Source organism: Vipera berus, assembly GCF_964194415.1.
Source record: "Vipera berus genome assembly, chromosome: 2".
In the NCBI taxonomy this organism is placed as follows: Eukaryota; Metazoa; Chordata; class Lepidosauria; order Squamata; family Viperidae; genus Vipera; species Vipera berus.
The window spans coordinates 166,690,861-166,712,688 of record NC_138203.1 but is presented as its reverse complement, the minus strand read 5'-3'; the positions used below and the strand labels follow the sequence as shown (position 1 = coordinate 166,712,688).

The 21,828-nt window shown below is 36.7% G+C and overlaps 1 protein-coding gene across 19 annotated transcripts in view; it reads left to right on the top strand.

The window, feature by feature from the left end:
* Positions 1-20,511, top strand: part of LUC7L3 (LUC7 like 3 pre-mRNA splicing factor) — a 28,519-nt gene extending 8,008 nt beyond the window's left edge. For 5 of the 19 annotated variants that reach the window (XM_081320673.1, XM_081320672.1, XM_081320671.1 and 2 more), the window contains exons 7-12: positions 1,128-1,289; positions 2,774-2,848; positions 11,125-11,402; positions 11,603-11,763; positions 18,275-18,415; positions 18,521-20,511. In XM_081320673.1, the coding sequence (XP_081176799.1) occupies positions 1,128-1,289; positions 2,774-2,848; positions 11,125-11,402; positions 11,603-11,763; positions 18,275-18,415; positions 18,521-18,702 (999 nt within the window). In that variant the 3' untranslated portion in view covers positions 18,703-20,511. Of the gene's footprint in view, positions 1-1,127; positions 1,290-2,773; positions 2,849-11,124; positions 11,403-11,602; positions 11,764-14,219; positions 14,333-17,290; positions 17,422-18,274; positions 18,469-18,520 lie in introns of those variants that run through there. The other 14 variants (XM_081320663.1, XM_081320677.1, XM_081320676.1 and 11 more) reach the window with 11 other exon arrangements.
* The last annotated feature ends 1,317 nt before the right edge of the window (positions 20,512-21,828 follow it).

Below are 21,828 nucleotides of genomic sequence, written 5' to 3'. Positions count from 1 at the left end.
TTAAACCATGGTGTGGATCTCTTATTTCTAATTGTAATAATAAAAATGCATTTTTGAGATTTTTCCATTTGGTTGTTCTAATTAATTAAGTATTAAATTCTCAAAATTGGAATAAGGCCAATGAAGTAGAATTCATGCAAATTGCAGGTACAGCATGTCAGGTTTTTCACAACACTAGCATACAAAGTGTATCTTTCCTTCAATTATTGTCTCATAAGTGGGTTTTCTGTGGCATCTTTTTAGGAACCTAGCCCTATTTGCTATGATTGAACTTGGATTGTTTCAAACCATAGTGCTTTTCACAAAAATCCTGAAAACAGCAATAATAGCACCAAAAGAGATGGGATCTCTTGTTCCCATCTCTTTCGATGCTGCTATTGCTGTGTATTCTTCTTTCCAAATCTCCCGACAGTCTGCTAAAATTGTTTGCCCTCATTATTGCTGATCTTGAACTTAGCTGGTATAGTTCCCCCCCCCCGCTTTTTTTTTGAAATTTTAAGCATATGGAGATACTAATGTCTAGCTTTTGGTTACCATATTTTGGAATCCCTGAATTTTAAAATACTTGAATTGGTATATACTTATGTTATGGAGATTGACTCTTGAATGAAGAGTCAAATGCTTAACTGCTGTTGTGTGGCTCTTCAAATTAATGCCTGCGAGTTTCTGATTTCATGAAACTAAAAGAAATGTATGTTCTATATTGTGTCAGGAACTGCTGAAAATGCTTATGAGCAAAATTTCCATGTCCTTTGTTCTTCTGGACATCTTCAAATGGTCTATAATATATCTTCAAAAATGCTTTCAAATTGGCTCACACAGTAGAATTGAACATAAAGATAACTTCTTCATAGTTAAATATCTATTGTAAGGGAGAATTATCATGTAATGAAAGTTCTTATGTTTGGGGCCAGCAAGCCCCAATAATATGCTAGTTGTGTTCTTAGGGAAATTATTTTGAATAACTTACATTTTTAATGTAAAATTTTAATTTTTCAATTCAAATATCAATTCATAAATAGGACATCTCTTTTGTTGTAATTCTAGAGCAAATTGAGAATTTTAGAGCACAGAAATGAAAAAACTGAATTCAATGCTTAGGAGAATTTAATATATTTATTTTCCAGACCATTGAAAGTTTTGCAGCCCAGGAAAAGCAAATGGAAGTTTGTGAAGTCTGCGGAGCCTTTTTAATTGTAGGAGATGCACAGTCCAGAGTCGATGATCACTTGATGGGGAAACAGCATATGGGCTATGCTAAAATTAAAGCTACAGTAGAAGAATTAAAAGTACGTTGTGCTATTTTTTCATATATATATAAAGATTTGTCCCATGTTTGGGGCCTAGCAAGGTAATCTAAATAGTTAACAAGCATTTAACACACGCACACACACACACACACACACACACACATCAGAATGTGTGTATGTATGAAACAGAATGTGTTGCTCATTGAAAATTCTGTTTGGACTAGTGATTATTGCTAATATCTAATATTTCCAGTATATAAAGGTAATCCTCAATACCAGTTGGGACTAGAATTTCTGTTACTAAATAATGCATTTGTAAAGTGCATCACTTAGTGATGCTAATCTGCAGGCCTTTGTTGCCTTTGTTAATTGGAAGTCACTGTTAGGCAAGGAACTTCCTGCCAGCTTCCCACAACCAAAGTCAGTGGAGAAGGCAGTAGGAAGCTGCAAGTTCCAGTCCCACAAGCGGGTAATTGGCTTCAGTTGGATGGGGGTGGGGGGGGGAGAGCATGGGGATGCAGGGGAGGGCCAGGGAAGATGTAAAGGGGTGTGAAGATGGCCAGCACAACATGAGTGCAGAAGGGTTGAAGTAGGATGCATGGGTGTGGGAGACATAACCCTGCAACCTTCCCTGCTAGCATCCCTATTGATTTTCTTGGGAATTCAGCGGGGAAGTTTGTAAATGATGATCATGCTTGGCAACCAGTCATAAGTCCAAATGGATTGCCAAGTACCCAGGTCACAAATCAGATTGGCTTCAGGGTGTAAAGATAGCTGAGGACTGGTTGTAATCACCATTCATTCAATACCTCAGTCATGGTCTGAATGGGTATAGGTCGAGGACTACCTGTGGGGGGAATGCCATTAGGAAAATTGTTTTCGCATACGCTACTTTGAATATTGAACCTCGGGCCCTTGTATATAGGTGAATTCTATATACTGTGCTATACATAGAAAATTTGTTATTCTATTTTAATCATATTCCAGAAAAGCTGAAATATTCAGTATTTTGAACATAAAAATAATTTGTACGCTGCATAAGTTGTGAAGAATAGTCCAATAGAAATAATTGGGTATATATATATATATATATATATATATATATATATATATATATATATATATATACACACACACACACACACACATTGATTGATTGATTGATTCTTCAGGAATAACTGTTTACTAAAGTAACAACAAAAGTTCGCACTACTGTATGAATTTGAACCTATTCAATCCAGACTACCCCATATGCAATTATCTTTTATCTCAAGATTTTGGGTATGAGAGAGAGCGTGAGTGTGAGAGAGAGAGATTTTGGACATCTTGCATAAGATCCACATTATGACTTTTTGACAAAAGGATTGTGTGATTAATTAACAGGATTCCAACATCTTATTTGGTTGACTGACTGCTGTATGCAGAGTTTGTGAATATAACACAAGCAGGAATTAAATAATTCTTATTTCTTAAGACTTTGATTATGAAATCTAATACAAATTTTATCTTTGTATTATTATTAGAGTTGCAAATCTGATAATGGAATATGCTGGGTTTGTATTTCATATACAATTTTGCACAATGGCAGAATTATGAAGGTGTGTCTCTGAAAACTAGAAAGATTTTCCTTGTTAAATTTAAATTCAAAAATTTTAGCTTTGTAAGGAATGTTGTTGTTGTTAGCTGCGAAGTCGTGTCTGACCCATCGCGGCCCTATGGACAATGTTCCTCCAGGCTTGCCTGTCCTCTACCATCTTCTGGAGTCCATTTAAGCTCACGCCTAGTGCTTCAGTGACTCCATCCAGCCACCTCGTTCTCTGTCGTCCCTTTCTTCTATTGCCCTCAATCTTTCCCAGCATTAGGCTCTTCTCCAGTGAGTCCTTCCTTCTCATTAGGTGGCCAAAGTATTTAGCTTCAGGATCTGGCCTTCTAAAGAACAGACAGGGTTGATCTCCTCTAGGACTGACCGGTTTGATCGCCTTGCAGTCCAAGGGACTCGCGGGAGTCTTCTCCAGCACCATAGTTCAAAGGCCTCCATTCTTTGGCGCTCAGCCTTTTTTATGGTCCAACTTTCACTGCCATACATTGCAACTGGGAAGACCATAGCCTTGACTGTACGCACTTTTGTTGACAGGGTGATTGTTAGAATATGTTGTTGAAAAAATGGTTTGTTTAACAGAGTATTATTAATACACAGTGGAAGTTGTACTGGGACTTTTAGGCAAACAGTAATGCACTAACACGAGTTTTATAACTTATTTTTACTCAGACAACAAAAAGAAACACAGTAAGAAATAGTCCAAGTATCAATCCAGTATCATGCACATAAAAGTCAGTCCATAAAAAACATAGTATCAAAATACAAAAGCTGCTTACCAATATCAAAAACAATATACACTGTAGCAAGCAGTTGATTCTTGAGAGAATAAATATCAAGTTAGCAAACAAGAGAACAAGAGGTATCCAAACACTAACATCAAACACATATACAAGAGCAACTACGTGTAACATCTAACTCTCTTTTATGTGGAATAATTACAACCACACCCTTAGACCGTTTCACTCCTTAAAGGTGCTTTTACTCCATTATATAATATTGTCACCCAAATCAAGTTTAATCTCTAACAATCTCCCCTTTTGGGTGGCATATTATACATATATTTTTACAATCTCAAATTACACATATCACAAACAGATTTATGCTTTATAGCACCCTGAGCCTTAGTAAACTGGTCAGCAATATTATCTTCAGTTGCACAATATTCCAGTTTAATCAAATTATCTTTAACACATTGTCTGACATTTAGATACCGTAGATCCGTATGTTTTGATCTAGTTTTCACTGCAGCATTAGTTGCTAATTTTATAGCTGCTTGATTGTCTTCATACACTTTTATTGGTTCATTACAATTTAAACCCATATCAAACAATAATTGTTTCCATACCAATAGCTCAGTACATAATAAAGATAAACAAGAAAATTCGGATTCAGTTGTTGATAAGCTTATATGCTTCTGTCTGTTAGACCTCCATCCTACTAAAGCGTTTCCCAATAATACAACCAATCCTGAAGTGGATTTCCTGGTTACAGTATCAGATGCAAAACTAGCATCTGCAAATGCTTTTAGTTCCAATTCCTTTGTTGGCTCTAGATATACAGGGAGTGCAGAATTATTAGGCAAATGAGTATTTTGACCACATCATCCTCTTTATGCATGTTGTCTTACTCCAAGCTGTATAGGCTCGAAAGCCTACTACCAATTAAGCATATTAGGTGATGTGCATCTCTGTAATGAGAAGGGGTGTGGTCTAATGACATCAACACCCTGTATCAGGTGTGCATAATTATTAGGCAACTTCCTTTCCTTTGGCAAAATGGGTCAAAAGAAGGACTTGACAGGCTCAGAAAAGTCAAAAATAGTGAGATATCTTGCAGAGGGATGCAGCACTCTTAAAATTGCAAAGCTTCTGAAGCGTGATCATCGAACAATCAAGCGTTTCATTCAAAATAGTCAACAGGGTCGCAAGAAGCGTGTGGAGAAACCAAGGCGCAAAATAACTGCCCATGAACTGAGAAAAGTCAAGCGTGCAGCTGCCAAGATGCCACTTGCCACCAGTTTGGCCATATTTCAGAGCTGCAACATCACTGGAGTGCCCAAAAGCACAAGGTGTGCAATACTCAGAGACATGGCCAAGGTAAGAAAGGCTGAAAGACGACCACCACTGAACAAGACACACAAGCTGAAACGTCAAGACTGGGCCAAGAAATATCTCAAGACTGATTTTTCTAAGGTTTTATGGACTGATGAAATGAGAGTGAGTCTTGATGGGCCAGATGGATGGGCCCGTGGCTGGATTGGTAAAGGGCAGAGAGCTCCAGTCCGACTCAGACGCCAGCAAGGTGGAGGTGGAGTACTGGTTTGGGCTGGTATCATCAAAGATGAGCTTGTGGGGCCTTTTCGGGTTGAGGATGGAGTCAAGCTCAACTCCCAGTCCTACTGCCAGTTTCTGGAAGACACCTTCTTCAAGCAGTGGTACAGGAAGAAGTCTGCATCCTTCAAGAAAAACATGATTTTCATGCAGGACAATGCTCCATCACACGCGTCCAAGTACTCCACAGCGTGGCTGGCAAGAAAGGGTATAAAAGAAGGAAATCTAATGACATGGCCTCCTTGTTCACCTGATCTGAACCCCATTGAGAACCTGTGGTCCATCATCAAATGTGAGATTTACAAGGAGGGAAAACAGTACACCTCTCTGAACAGTGTCTGGGAGGCTGTGGTTGCTGCTGCACGCAATGTTGATGGTGAACAGATCAAAACACTGACAGAATCCATGGATGGCAGGCTTTTGAGTGTCCTTGCAAAGAAAGGTGGCTATATTGGTCACTGATTTGTTTTTGTTATGTTTTTGAATGTCAGAAATGTATATTTGTGAATGTTGAGATGTTATATTGGTTTCACTGGTAAAAATAAATAATTGAAATGGGTATATATTTGTTTTTTGTTAAGTTGCCTAATAATTATGCACAGTAATAGTCACCTGCACACACAGATATCCCCCTAAAATAGCTATAACTAAAAACAAACTAAAAACTACTTCCAAAAATATTCAGCTTTGATATTAATGAGTTTTTTGGGTTCATTGAGAACATGGTTGTTGTTCAATAATAAAATTAATCCTCAAAAATACAATTGCCTAATAATTCTGCACTCCCTGTAGAGAATAATGTATGGTGTGCTTCAAATATCTTAAAACTCTTTTCGCACCTTGCCAACATCTGGTTGTAGGATTCTCACAATATCTAGCTAAATGATTAACTGTAAATGCTATATCAGGTCTTGACCAGTTACATAAATACATCAAGCTGCCTATTAATGATTGATATATCTTTTTATCAAAGACATTGCTGTTATCTGCTGAACTCTCAAAACCTTGAACCATAGGTGTTTTTACTGGTTTACAGTTTTCCATATTATAACGTTTCAGCAAACCATTAATTTTCTTAGCTTGAGACAATTTAAATCCTTTACTAGTCCTGACAATATCCAGCCCTAGATAATGACTAATAGCTCCTAGATCTTTTACTCTAAATTTTCTTTTTAACCCTGAAATTATTCTTTCAGTTTCTGTTTCATCTTTTGCTATAATAGCAATATCATCAGTGAATAATAATAACAATGATAATTCACTATTTTGCTGTTTTATAAATAAACAAGGATCTGCAATACTAGCTTTAAATCCCAAACTATTTAACTCTTTTACTAAACATCTATTCCACTCATAACCTGACTGTTTTAAACCATACAAACTCTTATTCAGTTTCCAACAGTACCCTACCTTACTTTCTATTCCTGATGGAACTTTCATATATATATCATGGTTTAATGTTGCATGCAAATAAGCAGTTTCAATATCTACATGTTTTATACTATAATTCTTATTTGCTGCCCAAACTAAAGCAGCCCTAAGAGTGGAAGCTCTTAACGTTGGGGAAAATACTTCATCATAGTCACTATTATTCTGTGCAAATCCTTGAGCAACTAATCTTGCTTTATGTATTACCTCTCCTGTAACACTTTCTTTCAGTTTAAAAACCCATTTACATCCAATTAACTTTTCTGTTTTAGGTATTTTAACCTCTTGATAAACATTAAGATCTTGCAAAGACTTTATTTCTTTATCCATAGCTACTTTCCAATTCTTTCTTTCATTCTCAGGATACATTTTTATTTCTTCAACATTAGAAGGTTCAATGTCTATTTGACAAATTAAACCTGCCTCGAAACGATCAGGCTGTCGTCTTTCCCTGTTAGACCTTCTGAGAATTATTGGACTTATAGGTACATTTACATTATTATCTTCTTCCTCTCCTGTCTCCACTATCAGTGGTTCTTGTTTGATCTCTCTAGCAGGTTCCTCCTCTTCTTTATCACTTTCATTTGAGGAGTTAGTTAAATCTTGTTGAGGAATATATACAATATCTTCTATCCTTTCCCAGCCTGACTGTTCTTGAAAAACAGCGCTAGAACTACAATAAATGTTTTTAGTACCTTTCTCCCAGAACCGATAAGACTTATGGTTTAACTCATAGCCAACAAAAAATAATTGTTTAGCTCTATGTTCTCCTTTATTTCTTATTGAACTTGGAATATGTACCCAAGCAGGTGTCCCAAATGTGTGAATATAACTAAGATTTGGTTTTCTCTTATACCATAAGGTATAAGGAATTTTACCTGTAGCTGAACTAACCACATTGTTTAAAATATGATTAGCACATTTTGCTGCTTCTCCCCATAAGCTATCAGGTAAACCAGAATCTTCAATCATAGATCTAATCATAGCTTGCAATGTTTGGCCCCTCCGTTCAACAAATGCATTATGCTGAGGTCTATAAGGAGCTGTACGTCTATGCTCTATTCCCTCTGAAACTAACAGCTCATTGAACTGTTTATTAACAAACTCAGTTCCATTGTCTGTTATTATGGTTTTTACATTTAACTGAGTTTTCCTTTGTACAAACTTGAGCCAATTAGATATTGTTTGTATAGTTTCAGTTTTTGACGTAAGGAGATAACAGAACCCATATCTGCTATAATGGTCTAGAATATTTAATATGTAGCAAGCACCCCCTAAACTGGGTTTCATAGGACCTATCAAATCCATAAATACCAGTTCTAATGGAGTTGTGGTTTTAAATCCATCTAACCTATTAGCTGGTGCTGCCCTGCTCTTTTCTCTACCACATACGTTACACTGCAGATATTTCTTACAAGCCTTTAACTTAAACCCATTAGACAAAGCTACAGTTCTTTTTAGTGTATTAAAATTCACATGACCCAATCTTCTATGTAATAAATGAATACATTCATCATGTGGTTTTTGATTTGTACAAGTAGTAGCCATTATAATAGGATCATTGCTAATTACAAACAAACCGTCTTTCATATTAGCTATTAAGTTCACTTCATTCTTTTGAATAAGACATTCCTCCCCTTGGAAAGTAACTTTAAAACCTGCTTCCAATAATGCCTTAACTGATAATAGATTATAATCACATCTGGGAACATATAGCATTTCCAAATTTTGTTTTAAAAATGAACAGTAAACCTTACCCTCTCCAGAGACCTTGACTCTCCAGCCATTAGCCATAGAAATATATTTTTTACTAGACCTTATATTCTCAAAATCCCTTTTTATTTTTGAAATACAGTGTGTAGCTCCACTATCTACCACCCACCAATTGTGGTTATTAGTAGTTCTATTAGCTACAGCTACATTAATCAGCTTTTTATTCTTTCTATGGCTTTCCTTTCTCTGACAATTACTATTCTGACAAAACTTAGCAATATGTCCCTTTAACCCACAATTAAAGCATTTCTTTAAAATATAAGCAGATTCAGTCTTCTTTATTTCTTGTTGCAATGGCTCTCTCAACTGTTTTCTCTCCATACGACATCTTGATTCTTCCAACAACCTTCCAGTTATTGAAGAAACAGTTAGGTCTTCTTTGGACAAAACCTCCAAGGACGATACAAAGGCATCGTAGCTCTCATCCAATGATGATAAAATGATGTAAACCTGGTGAAGCTCTGAGAAAATAAGTTCTTTTTCTTGCAGTTCCAACAAAGTTGCTTTTATAAAGTTAAGGTGAGCTAACATATCGCCATTCTTTTCCAGTCTAGCTCTAAATAGCTTTCTGGTAAGATTTATATGAGCACCAACACTGTCCCGAACAAAAATCTTTTTCAACTTAGCCCAACATTTAGCAGCAGACTCTTCTCCACGCACATGGACTAGCTGTTGGTCTCCTAATGTTAGCCCAATGATAGATAAAGCCTTATCATTGTCTTTATTGAAGTCTACAATCTTCTTGTTATCTTCTTCATTAGTTGGATCCCAGGCAGTTACATCAGGAGAATTATGGACTATTTTCCAAAGACCTTGATTTTGTAATAGCAAACTACATTGTGTAGACCAGGATACGTAGTTTGACCCATTAAGCCGGGTAATGCAGAATGGATTGAATAGTCCTTGTGCCATTGTCTGAATTTGAAAACTCAGTTAGGAAATATAAATACAATACTGTGCCTGTCCTCAGCACCACACTGGATCTGGGCCCATAACCATTGTTAGAATATGTTGTTGAAAAAATGGTTTGTTTAACAGAGTATTATTAATACACAGTGGAAGTTGTACTGGGACTTTTAGGCAAACAGTAATGCACTAACACGAGTTTTATAACTTATTTTTACTCAGACAACAAAAAGAAACACAGTAAGAAATAGTCCAAGTATCAATCCAGTATCATGCACATAAAAGTCAGTCCATAAAAAACATAGTATCAAAATACAAAAGCTGCTTACCAATATCAAAAACAATATACACTGTAGCAAGCAGTTGATTCTTGAGAGAATAAATATCAAGTTAGCAAACAAGAGAACAAGAGGTATCCAAACACTAACATCAAACACATATACAAGAGCAACTACGTGTAACATCTAACTCTCTTTTATGTGGAATAATTACAACCACACCCTTAGACCGTTTCACTCCTTAAAGGTGCTTTTACTCCATTATATAATATTGTCACCCAAATCAAGTTTAATCTCTAACAGTGATGTCTCTGCTTTTTAGTGTGCTGTCTAGATTTGCCATGGTTTTCCTCCCAAGGAGCAAGCGTCTTTTAATTTCTTGGCTACAGTCCCCATCTGCAGTGATCTTGGAGCCCAGGAAAATAAAATCTGTCACTACCTCCATTTCTTCCCCATCTATTTGCCAGGAATTGAGAGGGCCGGATGCCATGATCTTGGTTTTCTTAATGTTAAGTTTCAATCCAGGTTTTGCACTCTCCTTCTTCACCCGCAACAAGAGGCTCTTTAGTTCTTCTTCACTTTCTGCCATTAGTGTGGTATCATCTGCATATCTTAGGTTGTTGATATTTCTCCCTGCAATCTTAATTCCAACTTTTGATTCATCTAGCCCTGCCTTTCTCATGATGTGCTCTGCATATAAGTTAAATAGGCAGGGCGACAATATACAGCCTTGCCGGACTCCTTTCCCAATTTTGAACCAATCAGTGGTTCCGTGTCCAGTTCTCACTGTTGCTTCTTGGCCCACATATAGGTTTCTCAAGAGACAAATAAGATGGTCTGGTACGCCCATTTCTTTAAGAACTTGCCACAGTTTGTTATGATCCACACAAAGGCTTTAGCATAGTCAATGAAGCAGAAGTAGATGTTTTTCTGGAACTCTCTAGCTTTCTCCATGATCCAGCGTATGTTGGCAATTTGATCTCTAGTTCCTCTGCCTCTTCGAAATCCTGCCTGTACTTCTGGTAGTTCTCGATCCACATACTGCTGGAGTCTAGCTTGTAGGATTTTAAGCATAACTTTACTAGCATGAGAAATGAGTGCAATGGTGCGATAGTTTGAACACTCTTTGGCACTGCCTTTCTTTGGAATTGGAATGTAAACTGATCTTTTCCAATCCTGTGGCCACTGTTGAGTTTTCCAAATTTGCTGGCAAATTGAGTGTAGCACTTTTACTGCATCGTCTTTTAAGATTTTGAATAGCTCAGCTGGAATACTGTCACCTCCACTAGCTGTGTTGTTGCTCAGCTTTTCTAAGGCCCACTTCACTTCACATTCTAGGATGTCTAGCTCGAGGTCAGTGACCACCTCATTGTGATTATCAGGAACGTTAAGCTCATTCTTGTATAGTTCTGTGTAATTTTGCCACCTCTTCTTAATCTCTTGCCCTTTTTAACTTCTTTAAAATTAAAGATAAAGACATCTTTAATATACTGTAGTCAAATTCTGTACGGTAGTCAAATTTTGTTCTAGTAATATTTTGGGGAAATTTCTTTTTCAAGGAAAAATTAAGAAAAAGAACTGAAGAGCCTGAACGCGATGATCGATTAAAAAAAGAGAAATTAGAACGAGAAGAGAGAGAGAGGGAACGTGAAAGGGAAGAAAAAGAAAGAAAGCGACGACGTGAGGAAGAAGAAAAGGAAAAAGAGAGGGCTCGTGACAGAGAAAGACGAAAAAGAAGTAGATCACGAAGCAGACATTCAAGCAGAACTTCTGACAGGAGAGGTAGTCGGTCAAGGGATCATAAACGGTCAAGAAGCAAGGACAGAAGACGAAGCAGGTAAGTATCTAGGAAGCGGCTAAAAACATTACAGTGATAGAAAATGAGGAAAATACTGAAGTTTAATGCTAAATGTTTGGATGAAAACTGGCCTAAGAAATAGAATCCAGTTTTCTGAGGACTTTCTAAACCCTCTTTAGATGACAAGTTTTTAAATTCTTGTGGTAGATATTTAAATACAATTACATTTTTATTAATAGAAGTCGGGATCGACGCAGAAGCAGAAGCCATGATAGGTCAGATAGAAAACACAGATCACGCAGCAGAGATAGAAGACGGTCAAAAAGCCGGGATCGGAAATCATACAAGCACAGAAGCAAAAGCAGAGACCGAGAACAAGAAAGGAAATCCAAGGAAAAAGGTTAGTTCATCTCAGTGCTATTAAAATTGGCTGCAGAACTATGCCACCTCTAGGTGGACACAGGTGCTCATTTTCTGATAACTTTCTGAACTGTTGTAGCAAACTTGAAACAATTTTAACCTTATTCCTAAGCACTGCCACATATTGCACAAGACTTAGATTGCAAGCAGATAGGTTTAAGTAACGGTGTCATATGTTATAGCCTCTTAGTTAGCCAACAGCTAGCTTTTACAACGCCTCTCAACTTTTATATTCATCAGTATGTATATTTACTCAGTTGAACATTGTGTTGCTATTTGTCCTCTATACAAATTTCATAGTACTGAAATCTATTGAGGTGTGGGGATTTATGTTTTTTTTTTGTTTATTGGCAACCACCTACAGCTATTTATCTTTTCATGCAGTTTCACTTTTCTTCCCAGCACATCACTTTTTCCATCCTTGTCTGTGGCATTCTAAAAAAAAATTACAATAGACTGAAGATTCTCTTGTTAAATCTTTATAAAAATTAACAAAGCTAGTAGCTTTCCTTATGGTGAAGACTACATTTCATTCATTTCTTGAAGGTGTGCTGTTCATACTTTTTCCAAACAAAAAACCATTAACTTTTGAGTTGTCAGCATATAGTATAATTTAAAAGAATACAAGTATAACTGCTTTTTTAAAAAGAGGTACTTTCCTCCACCAATGAACTTTTTAATGTTTCTTCCCCAAGGTAGTTCTCTTAGTCTTGAGGTTAGGTATGCTTACAATTTGCAAGTTTTTATTTTTTTCAAAATAATTTAGAAATAGCCTCCTGCTTTGCTAAGTCTTGATTATATATTCACTGTTAGCCCTGAGCTTCTTTTTTTCATTAGGTTCTGTCTTGATATTTTGGTCATTTGCAATGCAATTCTGTACATTACTTGTAAATAGACCCCACTAAATAAAATTGGGTAGACTTCAACTCTATAGATTGCAGCCTTTAATTGTGAGCAGTTTCATTTACTCATTGTGTAAATTGCTTTGTAATTGTTACATTAAACGTATACAAATTTTGGTTATTTTCCTGTCATGTGGAATTTTCATCTTAAGTTTTTTTCTTCAGTTTGGGTAATAGTTAACAGAAACGTAGCAGGTTACTTCATTGGATATAATTCTGTCTTTGCATTGCCTTCTGATTAAGCCAAAAAATTAATTATTGTAATAATATTTTAATAATGGCTATAATTTGATAGAATTGTCTGCTATTGGTCTCCGGAATCACTGTGTTTGAAATTGGAGTTGCCTATTCCTTTGTATTAATCTCTATCTTGCAAAGAAATCAATAGCAACATTCTCAAATCTATAATGAACCAAAGCAACAGCCACATGTTCAATTGGTAATAGAGCCTTGTCTGCATGTGGAGCTTGTACTAGAAGACTTTGCAACATGATACCAACACAATTGGTAAAATGTTTAGCAGTTGATTCCCTTAGTAAAGATACTGCTGAGTTGAAACAATAAATGAGGCTTATGAGAAAGTTCTACTAGTATTATTTACTGTAGAAATAGTAATCCTGATTGCATTTTTTACAGCTTCATTCCCTGTAAGTGAATTTTTGTTCAGACTTTGGAAGCATTCTCAACTACTTGAATTTGAACTATTTCACACTTAATAAAGCAGTTCACAGTATTAATTGAACAAAACATTAGGTATCTAAATAAGCTAATAAAGGGGGTTAAGTGTTTCAATTAGTTTCTTTTACTTGAGTTACTATAACTAATTGGCTACTCTTAAATATGAATAGGGTGACCAACCCTTCTGCATATGTGTGACTTCTCACTTCTGTTTTTCCACACCAGCTTACTGTTGTGGGGACATTTCCTACTTGATTTCCTTCCATGATTTTGTTCAAGCGCTTGTTAGTCATTGCTATGCTAAGTTGTTTGAGTTTATGTCCTTATTGCACATAACTTTATGTACGTCTAGCAGTAGATTTTAGTAAATGTCATTGAATGCAGCTTTCTGTGGAACATTTTAATGAAGAAAAAAGAACACAGAAATATTCCCTTAGTTTTGAATAGGAGAACTGAAACATTAAGCAGAATTCTCTTCATTGGCTTACCTAAAAATGTAACCCCACCACCACTATTCCTGCAATTTGAAATCCCACTTTATCAGAACAGCTAATGAAAAATAAAGTCACATGTTGATGAATGGGCATATTTATCTACTACTAAAATTGATGTCTAAACTTTAACTGGGAAAAACTGTGCATTATAGGACAAAACCTTCTGAACCAAAATAATCTCAAATGGGTGAACCTAGAGAAAGTGTCCAAAATCTGGGACCCATGACTCCTGTGGAATTGAAATTTGGCAAATTTTATAAAACATTTTATGACATAAAAATGATTATAAAGCATTAATGAAATACAAAATGTCACAAAACATTTCCTGTGGTCAACTCCTGATGTTTAACTGTGCTATACAGTTCAACATGGGCTACTTTCATGACAGATACATCTCTGAATATGTCCCTGAATTTTTAAGAACTTTTCAAGTACTTTAGAAGCTCTGCCATTGTTGAAGGCATTGAAGAATCTGGTAAGGAAATATCTCTGAAATGATGGCACAAAGGGATCATGCATTGTCTAGTATGTATATACAGTGGGACAAAAAAGTATTTAGTCAGCCACCAATTGTGCAAGTTCTCCCACTTAAAAAGATGAGAGAGGCCTGTAATTTTCATCATAGGTATACCTCAACTATGAGAGACAAAATGGGGGGAAAGAATCCAGGAAATCACATTGTAGGATTTCTAATGAATTAATTTGTACATTCCTCGGTAAAATAAGTATTTGGTCACCTACAAACAAGCAAGATTTCTGGCTCTCACAGACCTGTAACTTCTTCTTTAAGAGGCTCCTCTGTCCTCCACTTGTTACCTGTATGAATGGCACCTGGTTGAACTTGTTATCAGTATAAAAGACACCAGTCCACAACCTCAAACAGTCACACTCCAAACTCCACTATGGCCAAGACCAAAGGGCTGTCGAAGGACACCAGAAACAAAATTGTAGACCTGCACCATGCTGGGAAGACTGAATTTGCAATAGGCAAGCAACTTGGTGTGAAGAAATCAACTGTGGGAGCAATAATTAGAAAATGGAAGACATACAAGACCACTGATAATCTCCCTCGTTCTGGGGCTCCACGCAAGATCTCACCCCGTGGGGTCAAAATGATCACAAGAACAGTGAGCAAAAATCCCAGAACCACACAGGGGGACCTAGTGAATGACCTGCAGAGAGCTGGGACCAAAGTAACAAAGGCTACCATCAGTAACACACTACGCCGCCAGGGACTCAAATCCTGCTGTGCAAGACGTGTCCCCCTGCTTAAGCCAGTACATGTCCGGGCCCGTCTGAAGTTTGCTAGAGAGCATTTGGATGATCCAGAACAGGATTGGGAGAATGTCATATGGTCAGATGAAACCAAAGTAGAACTTTTTGGTAAAAACTCGTCGTGTTTGGAGGAGAAAGAATGCTGAGTTGCATCCAAAGAACACCATACCTACTGTGAAGCATGGGGGTGGAAACATCATGCTTTGGGGCTGTTTTTCTGCAAAGGGACCAGGACGACTGATCCGTGTAAAGGAAAGAATGAATGGGGCCATGTATCGTGAGATTTTGAGTGAAAACCTCCTTTCATCAGCAAGGGCATTGAAGATGAAACGTGGCTGGGTCTTTCAGCATGACAATGATCCCAAACACACCACCCGGGCAACGAAGGAGTGGCTTCGTAAGAAGCATTTCAAGGTCCTGGAGTGGCCTAGCCAGTCTCCAGATCTCAACCCCATAGAAAACCTTTGGAGGGAGTTTAAAGTCCGTGTTGCCCAGCGACAGCCCCAAAACATCACTTCTCTAGAGGAGATCTGCATGGAGGAATGGGCCAAAATACCAGCAACAGTGTGTGCAAACCTTGCGAAGACTTACAGAAAACATTTGACGTCTGTCATTGCCAACAAAGGGTATATAACAAAGTATTGAGATGAACTTTTGTTATTGACCGAATGTTTATTTTCCACCAGAATTTGCAAATAAATTCGTTAGAAATCCTACAATGTGATTTCCTGGATTCTTTCCCCCCATTTTGTCTCTCATAGTTGAGGTATACCTATGATGAAAATTACAGGCCTCTCTCACCTTTTTAAGTGGGAGAACTTGCACAATTGGTTGCTGACTAAATACTTTTTTGTCCCACTGTATGAATATGCATTTTTTTAAAGTTTGATTAATTTGATACTAGGATTTGCATTCCTGTCTCTCAATTTGAACACCTCCAAAGAAATATGGTACTGGCATTTCTCTTACTTCCATCAGATAGTTTTGACACATATAAGTTCTCATAAGCATACATTTATCTTCAAGGAATAATGTAAAATAATGTAGATGTTATTTGAGAAAAGTAATGCAGTTAGTAGTCTGCAATTCTAAACTAGCTACTATAGATACACAGTTTTCTTATTCTAGATTTATCTTCAGCCCTGAGGTTATTAATTCATATACTGAACAAAGGATCCTTTTCCACGTGTCCAAGCTCAAAGCAACCCTAAAACAGCTCCAGGAGACTTGTTCTATCTATTTTTGAAGGGCTGTTAAACACTATTTAATCTACATATGATAAAAGATAGGATCATTGAACTGGCTGGACAAGGCTGCTTTTCTGCACTGGATCTATATTTGACTGCTATTAAAGCAAAAATGGATCCATTAATACAACCTACCTCATACAATTATCACTACAAAGCAAACGAGTTTCAATGATAATTGGACTTCTGAGGCTGTTTTTCCTTGAGGTTTCTGTTATTCCTCCTTTCTCTTGAGATTTTTTGAAAGTTACCTATGTAATAAAGTTGCTTTAAGTTTTTTTTTAGCAACAGGAATTGAAGCTTTCTTAAGATTTTTTTTTGTTCCTTTGTGAAACCAAAATGTTTAATTTTTTTTGAAGCTTTACTCAAAGAATAGCTTTTGCCTCCAGATCTCAAGCAACTGCATATTCCATTTGGCCATTTCAACACTTATGAGTGCCATGCTTGTAGAAAAAGGTGATCTAAAAAATTACAGTGTAGTCCAGATATATCACATGCATTCTTACAGAAATATTTATTTAAAGGGATAACAATCTAATAATAATTTCTCATATGAAAATTTTCTTGCGGGTCTGTGTACTGAGCCTAATAAGAATGCACTTTATAATAAGAAACAGCTAAATTTTATTGCCATTGTTTAGCCAGAGTACATGCTTGCTTCTGGCTTTACTAATTTACTGATGATTTAACAACACTCCATTGCAAGAGTGTCTCCTATTACTTCCTAACATTTTGACAACTGCTTGAAATTGTTTTTAAGGACCCTATTTGAGTTCAAATTTCGGTTCAAATATGTGCTGAGCCATAACTTGTACATGTTTTGCATGTGAAAATTAGGGACAAATTTGCAAATAAGATGAAAATAGCAAACATATTGCTGCTTTGAAGGTTACTTTTTTTGCTCCCCACAGTCATGGATTATTAAAATATCAGCCTGATGGTGCATCTACACAGACTACTTTCTCTCTTCCTGGCAATGGTGCACATAGGGAGATACTCCTCAGCTGTTGGTGAGGTGATGGGGCATAGCAGGCAAATAAAGGTAAAACAGATGTGGGCTGGGCTATGGAAGATAGTGAAGAGGAAGCAGTCATTAACATTTGGGGGCTATACATGAACCTAGGGCTACTTCTGGGAAAGCTTGTCACCAAAATTACTGATTATTAAAACAATTAGCAATCTACTTGTTATTGCTCTGTAAAAATAATGTTAAGCCTAAGACCAGGGGTCTTCAAACTTTGCCCTTTTATGCCTGACAGGAATTCTGGGAGTTCCACAAAAGGGTCAAAAGTTTGAAGACCCCTACCTAAGACAGTAATATGCATGGCTGATTTAAATAGCCAGATTGAAAACTTAACATCCATACGTTCCTAAGATTTACCTACATGTTAAGCTGTGCCAAACTGTTTTTGGCATTTCTTAACATTTTAGAATTTCTAAACTTTTTAGAAAAATTGTCATTCTGTTCACAGATTATTGGTGTTGTTTCTTAGAAGCAAATCTCAGGTAATACTTTGTTCTGAACTAAATCTAAGTGATTAAGTGTAAGACTTGGTTCACATATATTTTTATGCTAGCTATCTTGAAAGTCGACTGTTTGGATTTGATAGCATATACATAGCCCATGACTTTGATACAAACAAATCACTGCTTCCTGCAGTGTAATTGAAACAGTACTATCTCGCCTCCTTGTTATCCTGTCCACTTTTCCTGAGCTCAGCATTTGCTCTTTCTGAAGGAATGACTCTTTTAACATTTGCACTAAATTTTACAGCTAGCTGATATCTCAGCATGTACTTTTGCAACTATAGTTGATATCTCAGCATATACTTCACACCAAAAGAAATGTGTGTGATTACTGTGAAGTCCATAGTCGATGTCTTCTTTCATGGCAGAAAAGAGGGGATCTGATGATAAAAAAAGTAGTGTGAAGTCCAGTAGTCGAGAAAAACAGAGTGAAGACACAAGCATGGACTCCAAGGAAGGCGATGCTAAGAATGAGGTCAATGGGACCAGTGAAGACATTAAATCTGAAGGTGACACTCAGTCCAATTAAAACTGATCTGATATGACCTCAGATCAGACAGAGGTAAGTGCATTATTTCAAACTTTGATTAGGGCTTTTTGTTACTGTTTAACAGTGCAGCGTAAGTATGTACAGATGAAGATGGATCTAAGACAAGTAAGAAGAGATACTAAAGCAACCTCTGAAGGAAAACACAGTGTAGTCCTGCAAAATCTTTTGAGGTACATTGTTTTGTATCGGCTATTTTGTAGCAGATTCATATCCCCTTTAGTGTGCCTCTTGGGAACCTATTTGTAATTATAGTCACCATAGAATTTAATTATCCTATTTTTATTTTTAGGGGATTTGTTATCTTTTTTAACACTTGATCTGATTTTGTAATTAAGTCCATATTGTGTTCGTGCATCAGAAACATTTATTTTAATACTTAATATTTGAGGCACATATTGGACTATTTTGTTTTTATATAAACTGCTAGTATTTCTTTGTCAAGGATGTTTCTAGTTTTTTTGCTTTGCCTTGCATTCTAATGCAGTTTGTTCTGTAACTCGAGAGCCAGTAGCATTGGATTGATGGAAGTGTAGGGTTTATGAATAATTGCAGCTGACTACCATACCTCACACAGCGTTGGTGTTGTGAGCGGCCCATGAAAAGCCAAATTAAAAATCAAGGATTCAGTCAAACTAAGCAGGTACTCATGCCAGGTACTCCTTTCTCTACCCACATCCATGTTTGAATGCTGTTGCCTGTAATCTTTACGCTTACTGTTGTGTGTTTTATTTACAAAAAGTGAAAAGGAATCTTTGTGAATATTTTGTGAAAATTGTTAACCTGATATTAACTTGATTGGCATTTTCTTTCAACTGTGTGTAGGGATGCAGTGCTGCCCAGAATTAGATATCTTTAAAGAGTATTAAATGCAATAAATACTACCTAATAACCGCCTTGTTACATTCAATGCATTTCAAGTCTTTAAGAGGTATGTGTTTATAATTTCCTACTGCGTAGGAGAATTGCCAGGCAGCCATGGCACACAACAATATATTATTGGCTGATACCAGACTTGGGAGGCAAATGAAATAAAGGCCAATGTTAGGAACACTCAGTAGGTATATATAATTGCCAAGAATATTCACATTGCTTTGTTAAATGGAACTCAATTTAAATATAAATCACCTATTTTTGACTTAGGAAGGATTTTTCAGGGTCATTCCTTTTAAAGAATAGACCCAAATAAAAGAAGCAGTCAAGCATTCACTTCCCTTACAACATAGCTTCAACACATCTCAGAACTGCTAATCAGTTACAAAGCAGTCCTGTGCATGTTTACACAGAAGTAAATTCCAGTGTGTTTTTATGGGCCTTACTCCTAGATAAGTTGTGCATAGGTCTGTAAACTTAAAGAGGTACAGTCCTCCAACCACTGATGTTCAGTCTCTAATCATTCTTGCACCTGAACCTCCATGGAATTACATGAAGCTTCCCAACAGCACTGATTGGTGAACTATGCTATCATTTTGTCCTTATCGCCACATAGGGGCTTTAAGTGTATTACTTACGAGATTTTTGAAGGTAGAGCGGGCAGCAAGCAGGCAGTAGGAGTGACACAACAAAAGTCACCTCTGTTCACATGATCTGACTCTTTCTTCCCAACATTTTTGCATTATAGGACAACCATGTGACAAGCCTGCGAAGAATCCTGAAGACTGCTTAATATGAAGATCTCCTTTAAAATGAGGTGAAAGAAAGCTGTAGTGGCATAGAAAAAATTAAAGTTCTGTTAGATTTTTTTAATTAAAAAAATAATAATTCAGGACTGTTATGACATCTCAAAATACAAAGAAGTTAATAAGCAAGCTACTGAAAATTTAAGTCTTTTTATCATTTTTTTCCTATAAGACTTTTAAGATGATAAACAACACAACCTGAACACGAGGCTTGCTCAGTGTTTAATTGCAAGTTTTCATTCTTGAACTACGAAATACAAAAGTAAATGTTTAGTATTCGTGTGACTGAGATTAAAACAAATCCCATTTTTACAGGCAAGCTATATATTAGCTTCTTGATATATTCTAATGGAAATAAAGTATCTGAATTTCTGTTACACATTTGATTGTCATTGAGTGTTTAATATTAAATAGACTTCTTTCCATATAAGTGTGTTCTAGCTCATTCTTCTCTATTCCCTATCCTCTGATTAGGAGAATTTAGGAATTTTCTTAGAATTATTCAGTGGAATATTTTTTTAAGATCTTACATAAAACCATCCCTCTTTATCAGCAAAAAATAGAAAAGTAAAATTATATACCAATAAAGAATATTTGTAGCTCAGGGTTGAGATATGGGGTCCTCGCAGACATTTCATTACCCAGGTAACATCATCAGTGATGACGATAATGATGATGATGATAATAATAATAATAGTAGAATTGGAAGGGACCTGGAGGTCTTCTAGTCCAGCCCCCTGCTCAGACAAATGTCTGTCCAGTCTCCTCTTAAAAACTTCCAGTGTTGGAGCATTTACAACTTCTGGAGGCAGGTTGTCAGGGAATTTCTCCTTAGTTCTAGATTGCTTCTCTCTTTGGTTAGTTTCCATCTGTTGCTTCTTGTCCTGCCTTCAGGTGCTTTGGAGAATAGCTTGACTCCCTCTTCTTTGTGGCAACCCCTGAGATACTGGAACACAGCTATCATGGCACCCCTAGTCCTTCTTTTCATTAAACTAGACATAGCCAATTCCAGCAACCGTTCCTTGTAAGTTTTAGCCTCCAGTCCCCTAATCATCTTTGTTGCTCTTCTCTCTACTCTTTCTAGAGTCTCAACATCTATTTTATTTTGTGGTGACCAAAACTGGATGCAGTATTCCAAGTGTAGCCTTACCAAGGCATTATAAAGTTGTATTAACATTTCACATGATCTTGATTTTATCACTCTGTTAATGCAGCCTAGCACTGTGTTGGCTTTTTTGGCAGCTGCAGCACACTGCTGGCTCATATTTAAGTGATTGTCCACTAGGACTCCCAAGATTCCTCTCACAGTTGCTACTATTGACCAAGGTACCACCTATACTATACCTGTGCATTTGATTTTTCTTGCCTAAATGTAGAACCTTACCTTTTTCACCATTGAATTTCATTTTGTTATATAGCGCCCAGTGTTCAAGTCTGTCAAGATCCTTCTGTATCTTAAGCCTATCTTCTGGAGTGTTGGCTATTCCTGCCAGCTTGGTGTCATCTGTAAATTTGATGAGTTCCCCATCTAAGGTCCCTTTGAACTTTACTATTATGATTATGATCTATCCCTTCATCCAAATCATTGATGAAGATGTTGAAGAGCACTGGACCCAGAACAGAGCCCTGGGGCATCCCACTACACATTTCCCTCCATGTAGATGCAGTTCCATTGAAAAAACTGCAACAAAACAAG